Source organism: Heptranchias perlo, chromosome 6 (genome assembly GCF_035084215.1).
Source record: "Heptranchias perlo isolate sHepPer1 chromosome 6, sHepPer1.hap1, whole genome shotgun sequence".
Lineage (NCBI taxonomy): Eukaryota > Metazoa > Chordata > Chondrichthyes > Hexanchiformes > Hexanchidae > Heptranchias > Heptranchias perlo.
In genome coordinates, this window is record NC_090330.1 from 12877439 (window position 1) to 12891695 (window position 14257).

The 14257-nt window shown below is 40.5% G+C and overlaps 1 protein-coding gene across 7 annotated transcripts in view; it reads left to right on the forward strand.

The window, feature by feature from the left end:
* herc2 (HECT and RLD domain containing E3 ubiquitin protein ligase 2) overlaps positions 1 to 14257 on the forward strand; it is a 186992-nt gene that overhangs the window by 130730 nt on the left and 42005 nt on the right. For 5 of the 7 annotated variants that reach the window (XM_067985782.1, XM_067985786.1, XM_067985787.1 and 2 more), the window contains 11 exons: positions 560 to 738; positions 3622 to 3733; positions 4180 to 4261; positions 9642 to 9785; positions 9867 to 9957; positions 10744 to 10921; positions 11410 to 11491; positions 11590 to 11761; positions 11886 to 12030; positions 12498 to 12723; positions 13310 to 13481. In XM_067985782.1, the coding sequence (XP_067841883.1) occupies positions 560 to 738; positions 3622 to 3733; positions 4180 to 4261; positions 9642 to 9785; positions 9867 to 9957; positions 10744 to 10921; positions 11410 to 11491; positions 11590 to 11761; positions 11886 to 12030; positions 12498 to 12723; positions 13310 to 13481 (1583 nt within the window). The remainder of the gene's footprint in view (positions 1 to 559; positions 739 to 3621; positions 3734 to 4179; positions 4262 to 9641; positions 9786 to 9866; positions 9958 to 10743; positions 10922 to 11409; positions 11492 to 11589; positions 11762 to 11885; positions 12031 to 12497; positions 12724 to 13309; positions 13482 to 14257) is intronic. The other 2 variants (XM_067985783.1, XM_067985785.1) reach the window with 1 other exon arrangement.

Sequence of the window (14257 nt, forward strand, 5' to 3'; positions counted from 1 at the left end):
AAATCTCCGAAAGCTTGTGAATTTAAAATAAAATTGCTGGACTATAACTTGGTGTTGTAAAATTGTTTACAATTGTCAACCCCAGTCCATCACCGGCATCTCCACATCTTGTGAAACAAGGCATTACAGCAATGGGTATTTACAAGGTATTACAGCAAGGGCATTTACAAGGATTGCTGAAATAATGCCATGGACTCAAATTGGCATGGTGTTGGACATTTTTCATTTGGATCTCGAGGCCATCTCCATGTACCATATGCCCGTCCCACTAATTATTGTCTGAACTATTAAGGATGAAAGAATTAAGCGATTTGTGTACTTTACGCCTACTGTATTTTGATGTAGGTTTTGTTTCTCATTGTGGTTCTATTTTGTTGTTCCTGTTCAAAGTACTAAAGGTGACTATTGCTGTGAGCTAGTCAGCCCACCCAGAACTTAGTGCTTGAACAGCGACGTTTTTGTAGTAATGCGCTTTTATTTTTAAAAATAACTTTGAAACTGTGGGCCACATTTCATTTCATTTTAGTTTTTTAAACCAACTTCAGTCATATTTTCTCAGCAGCACAGGTACATTGAGATTGCTATCAAACAGTGCAGAAGTTCTGGGATTGATTGCAAAATTCATGGCTTGAGCATCGTTGGACGTATCCGAGCAGAGGATGAAGATCTTGCAGCAAATTTCCCTTTTCTTGCTTCGGATAATGAGGAGGAAGATGATGATAAAAGCAATACTGGAAGGTACTAACATTCTGTATTTACTGATAACTGGAGTAAATGATGCAGGAGGTTGGAAATTTATTTCCTTCTGAAATTTGTTTAATGGCACTTTTCTTTCTCCTTTTTTGAATATCCAACCTCGAAGACCCTCCAATGCTGCAATGAAACTAGCAGCTTAGTAATGGTGGAAAGACCCAGGGTAACTTTCCTTTCCTTGTGGAAACACTTACCCTCTACTCAGCACTGTCCCACAGTCTCGTGGATCGGATTGGGAAATGGATAGCTGGAAGGTCACAGGTGCAGACCTGTGTCCTAGCACTCCATGGTGCAGCATGTTGTAGATCCAAAATCGTACACTTCCATAGCAATGACTGACTGACTGATCTTCAGAGTAATTCATTCTATGTGAAGTATTTTGGGATGTTTTTGGAAAGATGTGATGAGGTGCTGTATGATTGCAAATTTTTCCTTTCTTATCCTTTTCTTTCTCAGTCTCATCAATCTTTTTTTCTGGAATGTTACATTTTTTTGTACCAGATTGGAAATATCTACCTATCTATAATAATGTATTAAAAATCTTGTGTGTGCATTTCCTGTCAACATTTTCCATTTAGACATTCTTACCTCCACATTTATAATGGAATGCCTGAATGTAAACTTGTCAGGCTGTAATTACACCTACCTGCCAGTGGAGGTGCTGAAGTGCCACAACTGATGGGTGGGCATAATTACAGAATAACAATTTTATATAGGCAGTTTCCATTACACATCTGGACATAGAACTTATTATGGGAATATAAAAATAAGGACAGCATGTATGACTTTAAAACAGTGACTCATTACGTCTACAAGTCCCGGTCCAATTATCTCTTGCCCTCTAACCCCTTCATACTACACTTGGTTTTGACTGTGTGCAATGTCACAGGAGATTGACGAGTAATTTATTAAAAATCTTGTGTATAGCTGCACTTCCTGTCCCACTTTAGCCATCACATTTTACCATATCCTCAGATTTACTGTAAGCAAAGCCACAGGAGGTCTGTGTAATATTAAATTTGTTACATTTGGGCTTGCATTTCATTGAGAACTCCTTTGTAAACCTATACTTCCATTATAAAAGCATACACTTTTTTGCAACTACCTTTAATGCCTGTAGGTGACGCTGTGCTGCTGCATTTTCCTTGTCACTTAATGTCCACTGTTTCAGTGAGTGTCCTGCAGGGTACTCATATATATTGAACTGCTTTTGAATTTTCATCCTGCAGTTACAGGCCTCCCACAACTTGTGCTAGTCGCTCAGGTCTGTTTTTATCAGTTTATACGAATCTTTTTTTAAAAAAAAAACTCAGAACATAAATATTTAGAATTTTTAAAATGTTTTTGCTGATTTTACATACCTGATGTGCCATTTTTCTCTTTTCCCAATTCTGTCATGCTTCATTTCAAAGAGCACCCGCCTGAATATCACCTGTCCCTGGCTGCCCGTTAAGTTGTTCTGCGCACGCACTCACCATCTTACATCCTGGCCCTTGGCTGGTGCCTACCGAACATTAGGAACTAATCCTGCGTCCACAACATGCTCTTCTAGAGATACCTCCACATCACCACTGCCACTTTTGCATCTAACAGAAGGGAGGCTGCTGAGGAACAGCAGGAAAGTCAGAGAAAGCAGGAAAAAGACACCCAAGAATTGAGAGAGACACAGTGAGCTGGTTGGAGAAATTAATAGCAGAAAGATTGATAGCACACAAATCAAAGTAAAGCCACAGAATATTGGGATGTGCAGAATTCAAGTGAAACACAAGTATTGATGCTAGAGAGAGCAATCATCTGGAACACAAAGATTGATGAGACTGAGAAACATAATCAGAATGACACAGTAGGTGAGAGAGTGAATTCAGGGCAAATAGAGACTGGGTCCCAGAGAGTAGGTGATTAAAAGAACACAAAGTCAGAGAGATGGGTTGGAATGTCATGCAAATCACCCCCCTTCCCCCAAACATGTAAATCTATCTCTAATCATGCTCTACCTTCTCTCAGCCCCAACTTCTAACCCGACTGTACCTTGCCCTTTACTGCCAGACCCCCCAGCATCTAACCCTTCCTACGCTCCTGCCATTCTCTCACCTCGCTCTACCACCTTCCTCTACCCTCCACCATCACATTCTGCCTTCCTCCTCTTCTGCCTGCAACGTTCCACTCCTCCCTCACCCTGGTCCATTTATTCCTCCACCCTAAAACCTACACTTTGTCTTCACTCCCCTGCAATGTCACAGGAGATTGACTAAAGAAAGAAACGGCTTGCATTTCTGCAGCACCTTTCACATCCTCAGGATGTCCCAAAGCTTCACAGTCAGTCACCCATTAATTATCTTTGAAGTGTAATCACTGTTGTTTTGTAGGCAAGCACAGCAGCCAGTATGCACACGGCATGGTCCCATAAATAGCAATGAGATAATGACTAGTTAACCTGTTTTGATGGTGGTGTTTGAAGGATAAATGTTAGCTTGGACACCGGGAGAACTCCCCTGCTCGTCCTTCAGATACTGTCATGGGATTTTTTACATCCTGAACGGGCAGAGGTTGACAGGGTCTCAGTTAATGTCTCATAGAAACACTGCACCTATGGCAGTGGAGCACTACCTCAGTACTGCACTGAAGTGTCAACCTAGATTTATATACTCAAGTCTCTGGCGTGCGGATTGCACCCAAAGCTTCTGACTCGAGCCAAGCTGACACTATAAACTAGTACATTATATTTGTAGTAGAACTAAGTAGAATTGAGCAAAGCTTCATGTTATGATCATTTGTTGCGTTTCATTAGATATTAAAATCCTGGGGGGAAAACAAAAGTTTTATCCTTGTGTGATATAACATCAGAAATTATATTTTCCACTTCCCTAGTCTTGTAAGGAAGAAAGCATCTGGCTTAGAGTCTGCAGCTACTATTCGAACAAAAGTGTTTGTCTGGGGCCTAAATGACAAGGACCAGCTCGGAGGACTGAAAGGTTCAAAGGTAGAGTTACTGTTTCTGTGGTATTTTTGTTGTCTTGAGTCTGCTTTTCTTAACATGCCTTGAATCAGACAATTAGGTCTGCACTTAACTGTCTTATATGTGCCTCCTCCATTCCGTAGTATAATGTTCTCTGCAATAAAGCTACTAGACCGTGGGTCCTGAGTTAATTATTTTTTCATGTTGCAGATTATGGGACGTGTTTCATTATGTAAAATGTAATTCTTGAGTACGGAGGAGAGCATAAGATGGAGTGTGTTTAATGCTTTGAATTGTAACTATAATTGGCAAAAATGTGTCAGTTATAAGCTGTCTGCACTTTTTGCGTGAATAATTAGTTCTGGGATTTAAAAAGCAGTCGTAAAAAATTGTTCTGTAGTTTACTTGTTGGTCCACGACACTTACATATTCTGCAAAACTGACAATAGATCTTCCTCTTTCACTTTTAGATAAAGGTCCCCTCGTTTTCTGAGACATTGTCAGCTTTAAATGTTGTCCAGGTGGCTGGTGGATCCAAAAGCCTTTTTGCAGGTAATGTGACATTCACTTTACATGATCATAGAAGCATAGAAATTTACGGCACAGAAGGAGGCCATTCGGCTCATCGTGTCTGTGCCAGCCGAAAGAGTTATCTTGCCTAATCCCACTTTCCAACACTTGGTCCGTAGCCTTGTAGGTTACGGCACTTCAAGTGCATAATCCAATTACTTTTTAAATGCAATGAGGGTTTCTGCCTCAACCACCCTTTCAGGCAGTGAGTTCCAGACCCTCACCACCCTCTGGGTGAAAAAATTTCTCCTCTGCTGCCTTTATTCCTTCTACCAATTACTTTAAATTTATGCCCCCTGGTTATTGACCTCTCTGCTAAGGGAAATAGGTCCTTCCTATCCATTCTATCTAGGCCCCTCATAATTTTATATACCTCAATTAAAACTCCCCTGAGCCTCCTTTGTTCCAAAGAAAACAACCCCAGCCTATCCAGTCTTTCCCCATAGCTAAAATTCTCCAATCCTGGCAACATCCGCGTAAATCTCCTTTGTACCCTCTAAAGTGCAGTCACACCTTTCCTGTATTGTGACCAAAATTGTACGCCATACTTGAGCTGTGGCCTTACAAGTGTTTTATACAGTTCTAGCATAACATTCTTGCTGTTATATTCTATGCCTTGGCTAATAAAGGCAAGTATGTTTTCTTAACCACCTTATCTACCTGTCCTGCTACCTTCAGGGATCTGTGAACATGAACTTCAAGGTCCCTCTGTTCCTCTACACTTCTCAGTATCCTCCCATTTATTGTGTATTCCCTTGCCTTGTTTGCCCTCCCCAAATGCATTACCTCACACTTCTCCGGATTGAATTCTATTTGCCACTTTTCTGCCCACCTGACCAGTCCATTAATATCTTCCTGCAATCAACAGCGTTCCTCCTCATTATCAACCACATGGCCAATTTGTGTATCATCTACAAACTTCTTAATCATGTCCCCTACATTTAAGTCTAAGACATTAATATGTACACCACAAAAAGCAAGGGATCTAGTACTGAGCCCCGCGGAACCTCACTGGAAACGGACTTCTAGTCACAAAAACACCTGCCGACCATTACCCATTGCTTCCTGTCACTGAGCCACTTTCCCTTGATCCCATCAGCTTTTACTTTTTTGACCAGTCTGCCATGTGGGACCTTGTCAAAAGCCTTGCTAAAATCTATGTAGATTCTATCAAAAGCACTACCCTCATCGACCCTCCTTGTTACCTGCTCAAAAAATTCAATCCAGTTAGTCAGACACGACCTTCCCTTAACAAATCCATGCTGACTGTCCTTGATTAACCCGTGCCTTTCTAAATAACGATCAATACTGTCCCTCAGAATTGTTTCCAATAATTTGTCCACCATAGAGGTTAGGCTGACTGGCCTATAATTATACTCGGTCTATCTTTTTCTCCCTTTTTAAACAATGGTACAAAGCTAGTAGTCCTCCAATCCTCCAGCACCATGCCTGTAGCCAGGGAGGATTAGAAAATGATGGTCAGAGCCTCCACCATTTCCTCCCTTGCTTCTCTTAACAGCCTGGGATACATTTCATCTGGGCCTGGCGATTTATCTACTTTCAAAGATGCTAAACCCCATAATACTTCCTCTCTCACGACGTTTATCCCATCCAATATTTCACACTCCTCCTCCTCCTCCTCCTCCTCCTCCTCCTTAACTACAGTGTCTGCATCGTCCCCCTCTTTTGTGAAGATAGATGCAAAGTGTTCATTAAGAACCATATCCATGTCTTCTGCCTCCACACACAGGTTACCTTTTTGATCTCTAATAGGCCCTACTCTTTCCTTAGTTATCCTCTTGCTCTTTATGTATTTATAAAACATCTTTGGGTTTTCCTTGATTTTACTTGCCAGTATTTTTTCATGCCCTCTCTTTGCTTTCCTAATTTCCTTTTTAATTTCACCCCTGCACTTTCTATACTCCTGTAAACTTTCTGCAGTATTGAGCTCTCGGTATCTGACATAAGCTTCCCTTTTTTGCCTTACCCTTGACATCCAGGGGTCTCTAGATTTGGCAGTCCCACCCTTTTTCTTTTGAGTTCATGACAGCATGAATGTTAATCTTGGAAAAGAGAATATTTTTCTTATTTCAAGCACTCCATTCTTATTCTGAAGTCAGGCACGATATGGCCACCTGTAGATTAAATCCGCCTCTGTACTGACCCAAGCATTGTGACTTAGTCCAAGCTTTTGCTACAATAGTGTGTATTTTTCAGCCACCAACATTGGCCATCCTAATGGTGTTTCTGAATGAGATTGTTGATTAATGCCAAATGAGGGCCACTTTTGTACTGTAGCCTCGTTCCCATTAGAGACCGGGTTGAGATTTTACAAACTCATTTCACTTGGGAGGTTTATAGTCAAACAAGAGGCATTCCTTTCAGCAGTCTGAACTCTGTTATAATGCCAGTTGGTGAAAGGATAATGTGCTTAATCCGCTGCCCAACCTAGCTGCTTTTAAGACTACAGCTAATTTACCAATGGATTTTCATGGACTATACTTCATTATATTTGAGGAAATAAAGTGGTAATTGATTTTTCGATAGTTCAGATATTTGTCATTTACTTAAAATCTCTTTGTTTGATCTTAGTGTGAATAGTGTGGTCTTGTAATTTTATTTTGAATTTTAGACTTTTAAGAATGTCACTGGCTCTACCATTTTATAAATGGATTCTCAATTAGAATGGTATTCGTTTGTGCAGGCATTTCTATTGACGAGTTGTACTTTTAAGACGTCTGTGTCAATATCCATCTGGGTGATCTTTTGGACAAGAATATCTTGGAGCAGATTTTAGAAAGCATCATCTATTGTGAACATTTAGCTAATGACTTGGAAACACAGTCCAACAAAAGTTGTGCTTTGTCAATTCAGTTGCATGAACTGTGAGTCCAATCAGTAAAGTTATTTTTGCAGATGAATTGGCCAATATATTTTTCGCTTCATGAAATGCAGCAATCCTGAGAAGCATTAAGTATTATATCATGTAGGTTCCCAACTTTGTTTTCTGTGCTGTTTTGCTGTAATGTGCTTTCGATGTAGAATTTGAGTGAATTAGGAATATTGAGCTACCTGCTTTTGTTATGGTCATGGTTATTTCTTAAAACCTCACCGTACAAAGCTTCATTCCTCTGTTCTTCTGTTCCCTTTCTGACGCAACTTGGAGTTATTCTATTTTTGTCTGTTTAAACTTTATCTGGCCTCCTTTCAAAAGAATGAAGGTATGCTTTAAGAGAATGGCCTTGACGTACAGTGGTTGGAGCAGTCTAATGTGGTGCGAACCTTTATTATCGCCACACTTTTCTCCCCTTTTTTGAATGTGCTGACTCATGCAGCCTATGGTTCTATAGATTTCTGGCAGCTCATGGTGGCAGTTTCTCGTGTGCAAACCTTGACAGTGAACATGAGCTGGCTATTTGACTGTAGGGAAAGGAAAAAATTTCATAACCGAGCTCGATTCTGTCTTCAACATGATGTTGATGGCTACGCATTTTCCAGTAGGTGTCATCGGATATTGTTGAACAGGAACACGCTGATTTCCTGTCCACCCCCTGACTCGAGCATTGAGGCTAATTTTGATTTTTCTATCACTGTCTCCACTGAGTTCAGCTAACTTGCTGCGTACCATGGATCAAACATGGGACTTCCTGCTCTATTTGGTTCAGTATCACAATGGACAATCAATGTGTTTACTCAGGTTGTTATTCTTTTTTATTTGTTCATGGGATGTGGGCATCGCTGGCGAGGCCGGCATTTATTGGCCATCCCTAATTGCCTTGAGAAGGTGGTGGTGAGCCGCCGCTGCAGTCCGTGTGGTGAAGGTTCTCCCACAGTGCTGTTAGGAAGGGAGTTCCAGGATTTTGACCCAGCGCCGATAAAGGAACGGCGATATATTTCCAAGTCGGGATGGTGTGTGACTTGGAGGGGAACGTGCAGGTGGTGTTGTTCCCATGTGCCTGCTACCCTTGTCCTTCTAGGTGTTAGAGGTTGCAGGTTTGGGAGGTGCAGTTGAAGAAGCCTTGGCGAGTTGCTGCAGTGCATCCTGTGGATGGTACACGCTGCAGCCACTGTGCGCCAGTGATGAAGGGAGTGAATGTTTAGGGTGGTGGATGGGGTGCCAATCAAGCGGGCAGCTTTGTCCTGGATGGTGTCGAGCTTCTTGAGTGTTGTTGGAGCTGCACTCATCCAGGCAAGTGGAGAGTATTCCATCACATTCCTGACTTGTGCCTTGTAGATGGTGGAAAGGCTTTGTGGAGTCAGGAGGTGAGTCACTCGCCGCAGAATACCCAGCCTCTGACCTGCTCCTGTAGCCACAGTATTTATGTGGCTGGTCCAGTTAAGTTTCAGGTCAATGGTGACTCCCAGGATGTTGAAGGTGGGGGATTCGGCGATGGTAATGCCGTTGAATGTCAAGGGGAGGTGGTTAGACTCTCTTGTTGGAGATGGTCATTGCTTGGCACTTTTCTGGCGCAAATGTTACTTGCCACTTATGAGTCCAAGCCTGGATGTTGTCCAGGTCTTGCTGCATGCAGGCTCGGACTGCTTCATTATTTGAGCGGTTGCGAATGGAACTGAACACTGTGCAATCATCAGTGAACATCCCCATTTCTGACCTTATGATGGAGGGAAGGTCATTGATGAAGCAGCTGAAGATGGTTGGACCTAGGACACTGCCCTGAGGAACTCCTGCAGCAATGTCCTGGGGCTGAGATGATTGGCCTTCAACAACCACTACCATCTTCCTTTGTGCTAGGTATGACTCCAGCCACTGGAGAGTTTTCCCCCTGATTCCCATTTACTTCAATTTTACTAGGGCTCCTTGGTGTCACACTCTGTCAAATGCTGCTTGATATCAAGGGCAGTCACTCTTACCTCACCTCTGGAATTCAGCTCTTTTGTCCATGTTTGGACCAAGGCTGTAATGAGGTCTGGAGCCGAGTGGTCCTGGCAGAACCCAAACTGAGCATCGGTGAGCAGGTTATTGGTGAGTAAGTGCCGCTTGATAGCACTGTCGACGACACCTGCCATCACTTTGCTGATGATTGAGAGCAGACTGATGGGGCGGTAATTGGCCGGATTGGATTTGTCCTGCTTTTATCAGGAGAGCAAAACTTTTAAAGGGACTGTTTCCCTGTATTCCTCTACCAACTCTTGAATTTATGGATGATGGTGGAACTTGAAACCAGTAAACTAATTTACATGGCACATTCTGCAATTGGATATAGTGTCACATTTGCAACCTGTTTCATTTCCTCTCATCCTGTATAGATTTGTGTTCGAAAAGTTTCCTAAATCTTAATTTTTTTTTCCTCTCAGAAGGACTTTTATGTGTGTTGCTCACTTTTCGAGTTTTGCTTTGCAGTTACTGCTGAGGGTAAAGTCTTTGCCTGTGGAGAAGCTACAAATGGGAGACTTGGACTTGGACTATCCAGTGGGACAATACCCATCCCTCGACAGATCTCAGCTCTTAGCAATTACGTTGTGAAGAAAGTAGCTGTGCATTCAGGTGCGTAGTTCAATTTTCTTTTTAAAGCATTGTGCTGTAATTTACCTTCAAAATATATTTACATGTAACTTTGCATTGCAGGTGGTCGTCATGCAATGGCTTTAACTGTCGATGGAAAGGTATTTTCCTGGGGTGAAGGAGATGATGGAAAGCTTGGACACTTCAGCAGAATGTAAAAATATAACTTGCTTTTTTCTGCACTTCTGCTAAATGAACTCCCATGTAGTTAGGAGCTTTAAGGGTTAACTTTTTTCAGGATGCCAAGTAGCCTTCATTGACATTAGAAAAATTAACCAGATTTCTTTAAAAGTTTCTTCTTGTATTGTCTTTCCTTCCTCACCCTTGTATTTTGCATTCCCTGGCTAAGTAGATTTCCGTGCACCCTGTTCCATGCCTTTGTCAGTGCTGCTTTTCTGCCCATTTCTTCATTTTGGCCTGTTGTTGCTGCAAAGTTGTGTTACTGTTTTCTTTGAGTTGTATTTTTTTTCAGTTTCTCTCCTCTTCCTGTGGGCAATCACTAGAGACCTCCCCTATGCATTTCTCTTGATGACAACTGAAAACAAGACCTAATCTTAGGGATTTGAGTTTTTAAAAGAAAATGCAATATGCTTTTTGTTTAGATTGTTGTATTTCTAAGTGCACTTACAGTGCAACTGCAAAGCACTTTTACTTCATACCAATGTTGCCTTTACAATGTAAATGCAGTCTGAATCTAGAGTCAGTTTGGGCTCCAGGTTTAGTGTGAGAGTGAACCTGCAACCACTTTGTACCAATGCTAAACTTGTAGTATGAATGCATCATCAAATAATGCTTTATAACGCTTGGTATTAGAAATATACAGGGAACCAGTTTGTGATTTAAAGAAACGGAAACTGTGCATTCAGTATATTTGGGGTTTTCACAGGACTTGCATTAATAAGAATGTTCACTTTTTTTATATAAAAAAAAACATTTTCAGGAATTGTGATAAACCAAGACTGATTGAGGCGTTAAAAACCAAGCGTATTCGAGATATTGCTTGTGGGAGTTCTCACAGCGCCGCCATAACCTCCAGTGGTGAGCTGTACACGTGGGGCCTTGGCGAGTACGGCAGACTTGGACATGGGGACAACACAACACAGCTGAGACCAAAATTGGTATTTGCACTGATTTATGAACTTCACAGTTAATGATTCTTTCCATTTTGGAACCTCTTTGTACTTTGTTTAGGGAAGCTAAAGCTTCTGGTTACTGGTGCTTTACTGGTAAAATAAAATTTAGAAAACTTTGCTTATACCAATAGATTTATATGGATAATGATAAACATTTATTGCAAGAAAGAAAGCTAATTTCTATCCTCTGGTTAGGAAACCAGGGTGGTCGAGCCCACAGGCTCATCACAATTAGAGTTAGCTGGAAACGTGCTTCTTCAAGATAGAACAGAGTTCAGTTGAGTGGTCAACACCTGACTCATCTGTTCTCTCCGCAGATGCTGGCTAGCCTACTGAGTATTTTTGGCATTTTCTGTTACTGTAATAGAACTCATTGCATTCCTTCTTTCAAAGTAGTTGCAACTGTCTTTATGTAGTAGTCCTGTACTGCTGTAAGATTGAACTTAAAAAAAATTATAATTTCCACTTTCTAGGTGAAAGTTCTTCTGGGGCACAGAGTGATCCAGGTAGCATGTGGAAGTCGAGATGCACAGACATTGGCGTTAACTGATGAAGGTAAGGAAGAAATTGCTATTAAGTTATAATCTTTTTATCTACAAAATCCTTCATTGCTTGCAGTGCACCTAATGTTTTTTTAAAAAAAAATTCTGCAGGGCTGGTATTTTCTTGGGGAGATGGTGACTTTGGAAAGCTGGGACGTGGAGGAAGTGAAGGTTGCAATGTTCCACAAAACATTGAAAGACTCAATGGCCAAGGGGTTTGCCAGATTGAGTGTGGTGCCCAGTTCTCTCTGGCACTTACAAAGTCTGGTGTGGTATGGACATGGTAGGTTTAAGTTTAAAAAGAATATTGTGGTGTAAATATTCAATTGTCACATTAAATAGTTTCATCGTTTTTAGGGAGAGGGTGTATTGTCATATATATGCAATTAAATTTTTCTTGTACACAGGGGCAAAGGTGACTACTTCAGACTAGGCCATGGCACTGATGTACACGTTCGGAAACCACAGGTAGTGGAAGGTCTACGTGGGAAAAAGATTATTCATGTGGCTGTAGGTGCATTGCACTGTCTTGCTGTCTCTGATACAGGCCAAGTAAGTGGCTATATTTGTTTATTCATAGCAAATACCCACTTGTTACAGGTCACACTTGCACAAGACAGGGGAAAAAAGTTTACATTTATTTTTTAAAAACAAAAATCTTGCAGAAATGATCTAATCTCTTCAATCTGGAAAATCATAAAGTTCAAGTTGACCTGTTCATTTCCTTTTAATTTTTATTTACCATTGTTCATAGGCTATAACATGGAAGTTGAAACTAACTTCATATACTATTTCAGCATATTTATTTATTCCAATGCTTTCAAAATCAGTTCTCCTAATGTTCAAGTTGATGTGTTTATGATGGATAACTAGAGTGTCTGTTCATTCATTTGAGGGGTGCCTTTCTGTTGCGCCATAATTTTGAACATTTACAAAGAACACTTTATAATGTGTCAAATGTTACATGCCAAATTGGTAGCTTTAAATACAAAGTTGTTTTCCTAATATTCCATTTATAGGTTTATGCTTGGGGTGATAATGACCATGGCCAGCAAGGAAATGGAACCACAACTGTAAATAGGAAACCTACACTTGTACAGGGTCTAGAGGGACAGAAAATCACCCGTGTTGCTTGTGGTTCTTCGCACAGTGTAGCATGGACAACGGTGGATGTGGCAACACCTTCAGTGCATGAGCCAGTCCTATTCCAAACTGCTAGGGACCCTTTGGGTGCTTCATACTTGGGTAACTTTATTAATTGTGATTTGATAACTATTTAACTTGACATTTAGATATACAATATTTTTGTAAAATATAGTCAGAGAATTGGTATATCAGAGTTCAGTGTGTTTGGTAAGAGTAAATAAGGTATATAGAGTGAAAGTGTATTAGTGTGCTTGTATTTATAATCTGGCATGAATTTATTTAGGATTACTATTTTTTTGTATGTATGTGTAAAGCTGTAAGCATATGGTACTGATTTTGTTATACCAACTTTAATGAAACTTCTCAATTTTCATGTCAGAGGCTTACTGAGCAGACAAAATGTTTAGATATTGAACAGTATCCCTTTAACTTTTGCTGACCCATCTAGTGTATGTAATATAAACTTAAGATTTTTTGCGATTAGTCAATTTCGTAAATACACTTTCCTGCTTTATTTAAGAATGATTTTCTTACTATGTTAACGGTACTATATAAATGCAAGTTGATGTTTGTGATTTTGAACTGTTTAAAGTGCCCCTTTTTATTCATCTATAGGAAGAAGTTTAGTTTTGGAGAACATGGTGACATACTGTCATTTGTAATTCCATTCACTTATTTTATGTAGGTGTTCAGTCAGATATAGACTCCATCACCATTAGCAACAAAATTAGTGGCACAAACAATTCAAAACCCAATCGCCCCTCTCTGGCGAAGATTCTACTGTCTTTGGATGGGAACCACGCCAAGCAACAGGCATTGTCCCACGTGCTGACAGCTTTGCAGATCATGTATTCTAGGTAAGAGCTCACAACTGAATGTTATTGCTAAAGTAAGTGATTCCAGGGCATTAAATAAGTTACCAGAGACACCTGGTTATGCAGCTAAGTACGCAGCAAACTTCCGACCTTTTGGAATAGTAGGTTTCAAAATTTTTTTTACTGTATTAGTGACGCCCCCAGCAAATACTGAAACAATCTGGCAACCTTTCTGCCCTAATTTCTGAAAGGCATGTCAACCACCTAAAGGAAAATATCACTGTTGTTGCAGAAAATATTTTGTAGTATTATGTAGCAATAGAAATAGTGAACAGAATTCTATACTTGTAGTGTCACTGTCTCCAGACAAACAGAAACCTGATGATCTCTTCAGTCCCTGGGCTTCGTGGATCTCAGTTAGGAAATCTGTGTTGAAGAATGTTGTTACTTAGAAGACCTTTGTTGTTGGACTGTTATCAGTAAATCTCTACCCTGTGTACTCATGTGCCATTTTCAGCTGACGTATGTGACTGAATATTTCTGGTTAATCTGGTTATTTGTTGGATAAGTAAGTATCTGAAAGAGTTTGAATTCGTTCCAACATCAAATGCACTGTAATCACATGTTGTCTAGCAGTCCTACAGTAAACCTCTGGCTAAAACATTTCCAGAGTCCTTGCTAGAAAGCAAATTCTCAACATCAAAATAACTAATAAAGTGATCCAGTGTGAGAAGTATACAGCAAGTCAGTCAGCATTCAAAAGTGAAAGATGGGTTCGTGTGTCAGGTGTGACTCTTCATTTGAATAGTCAATAAAGA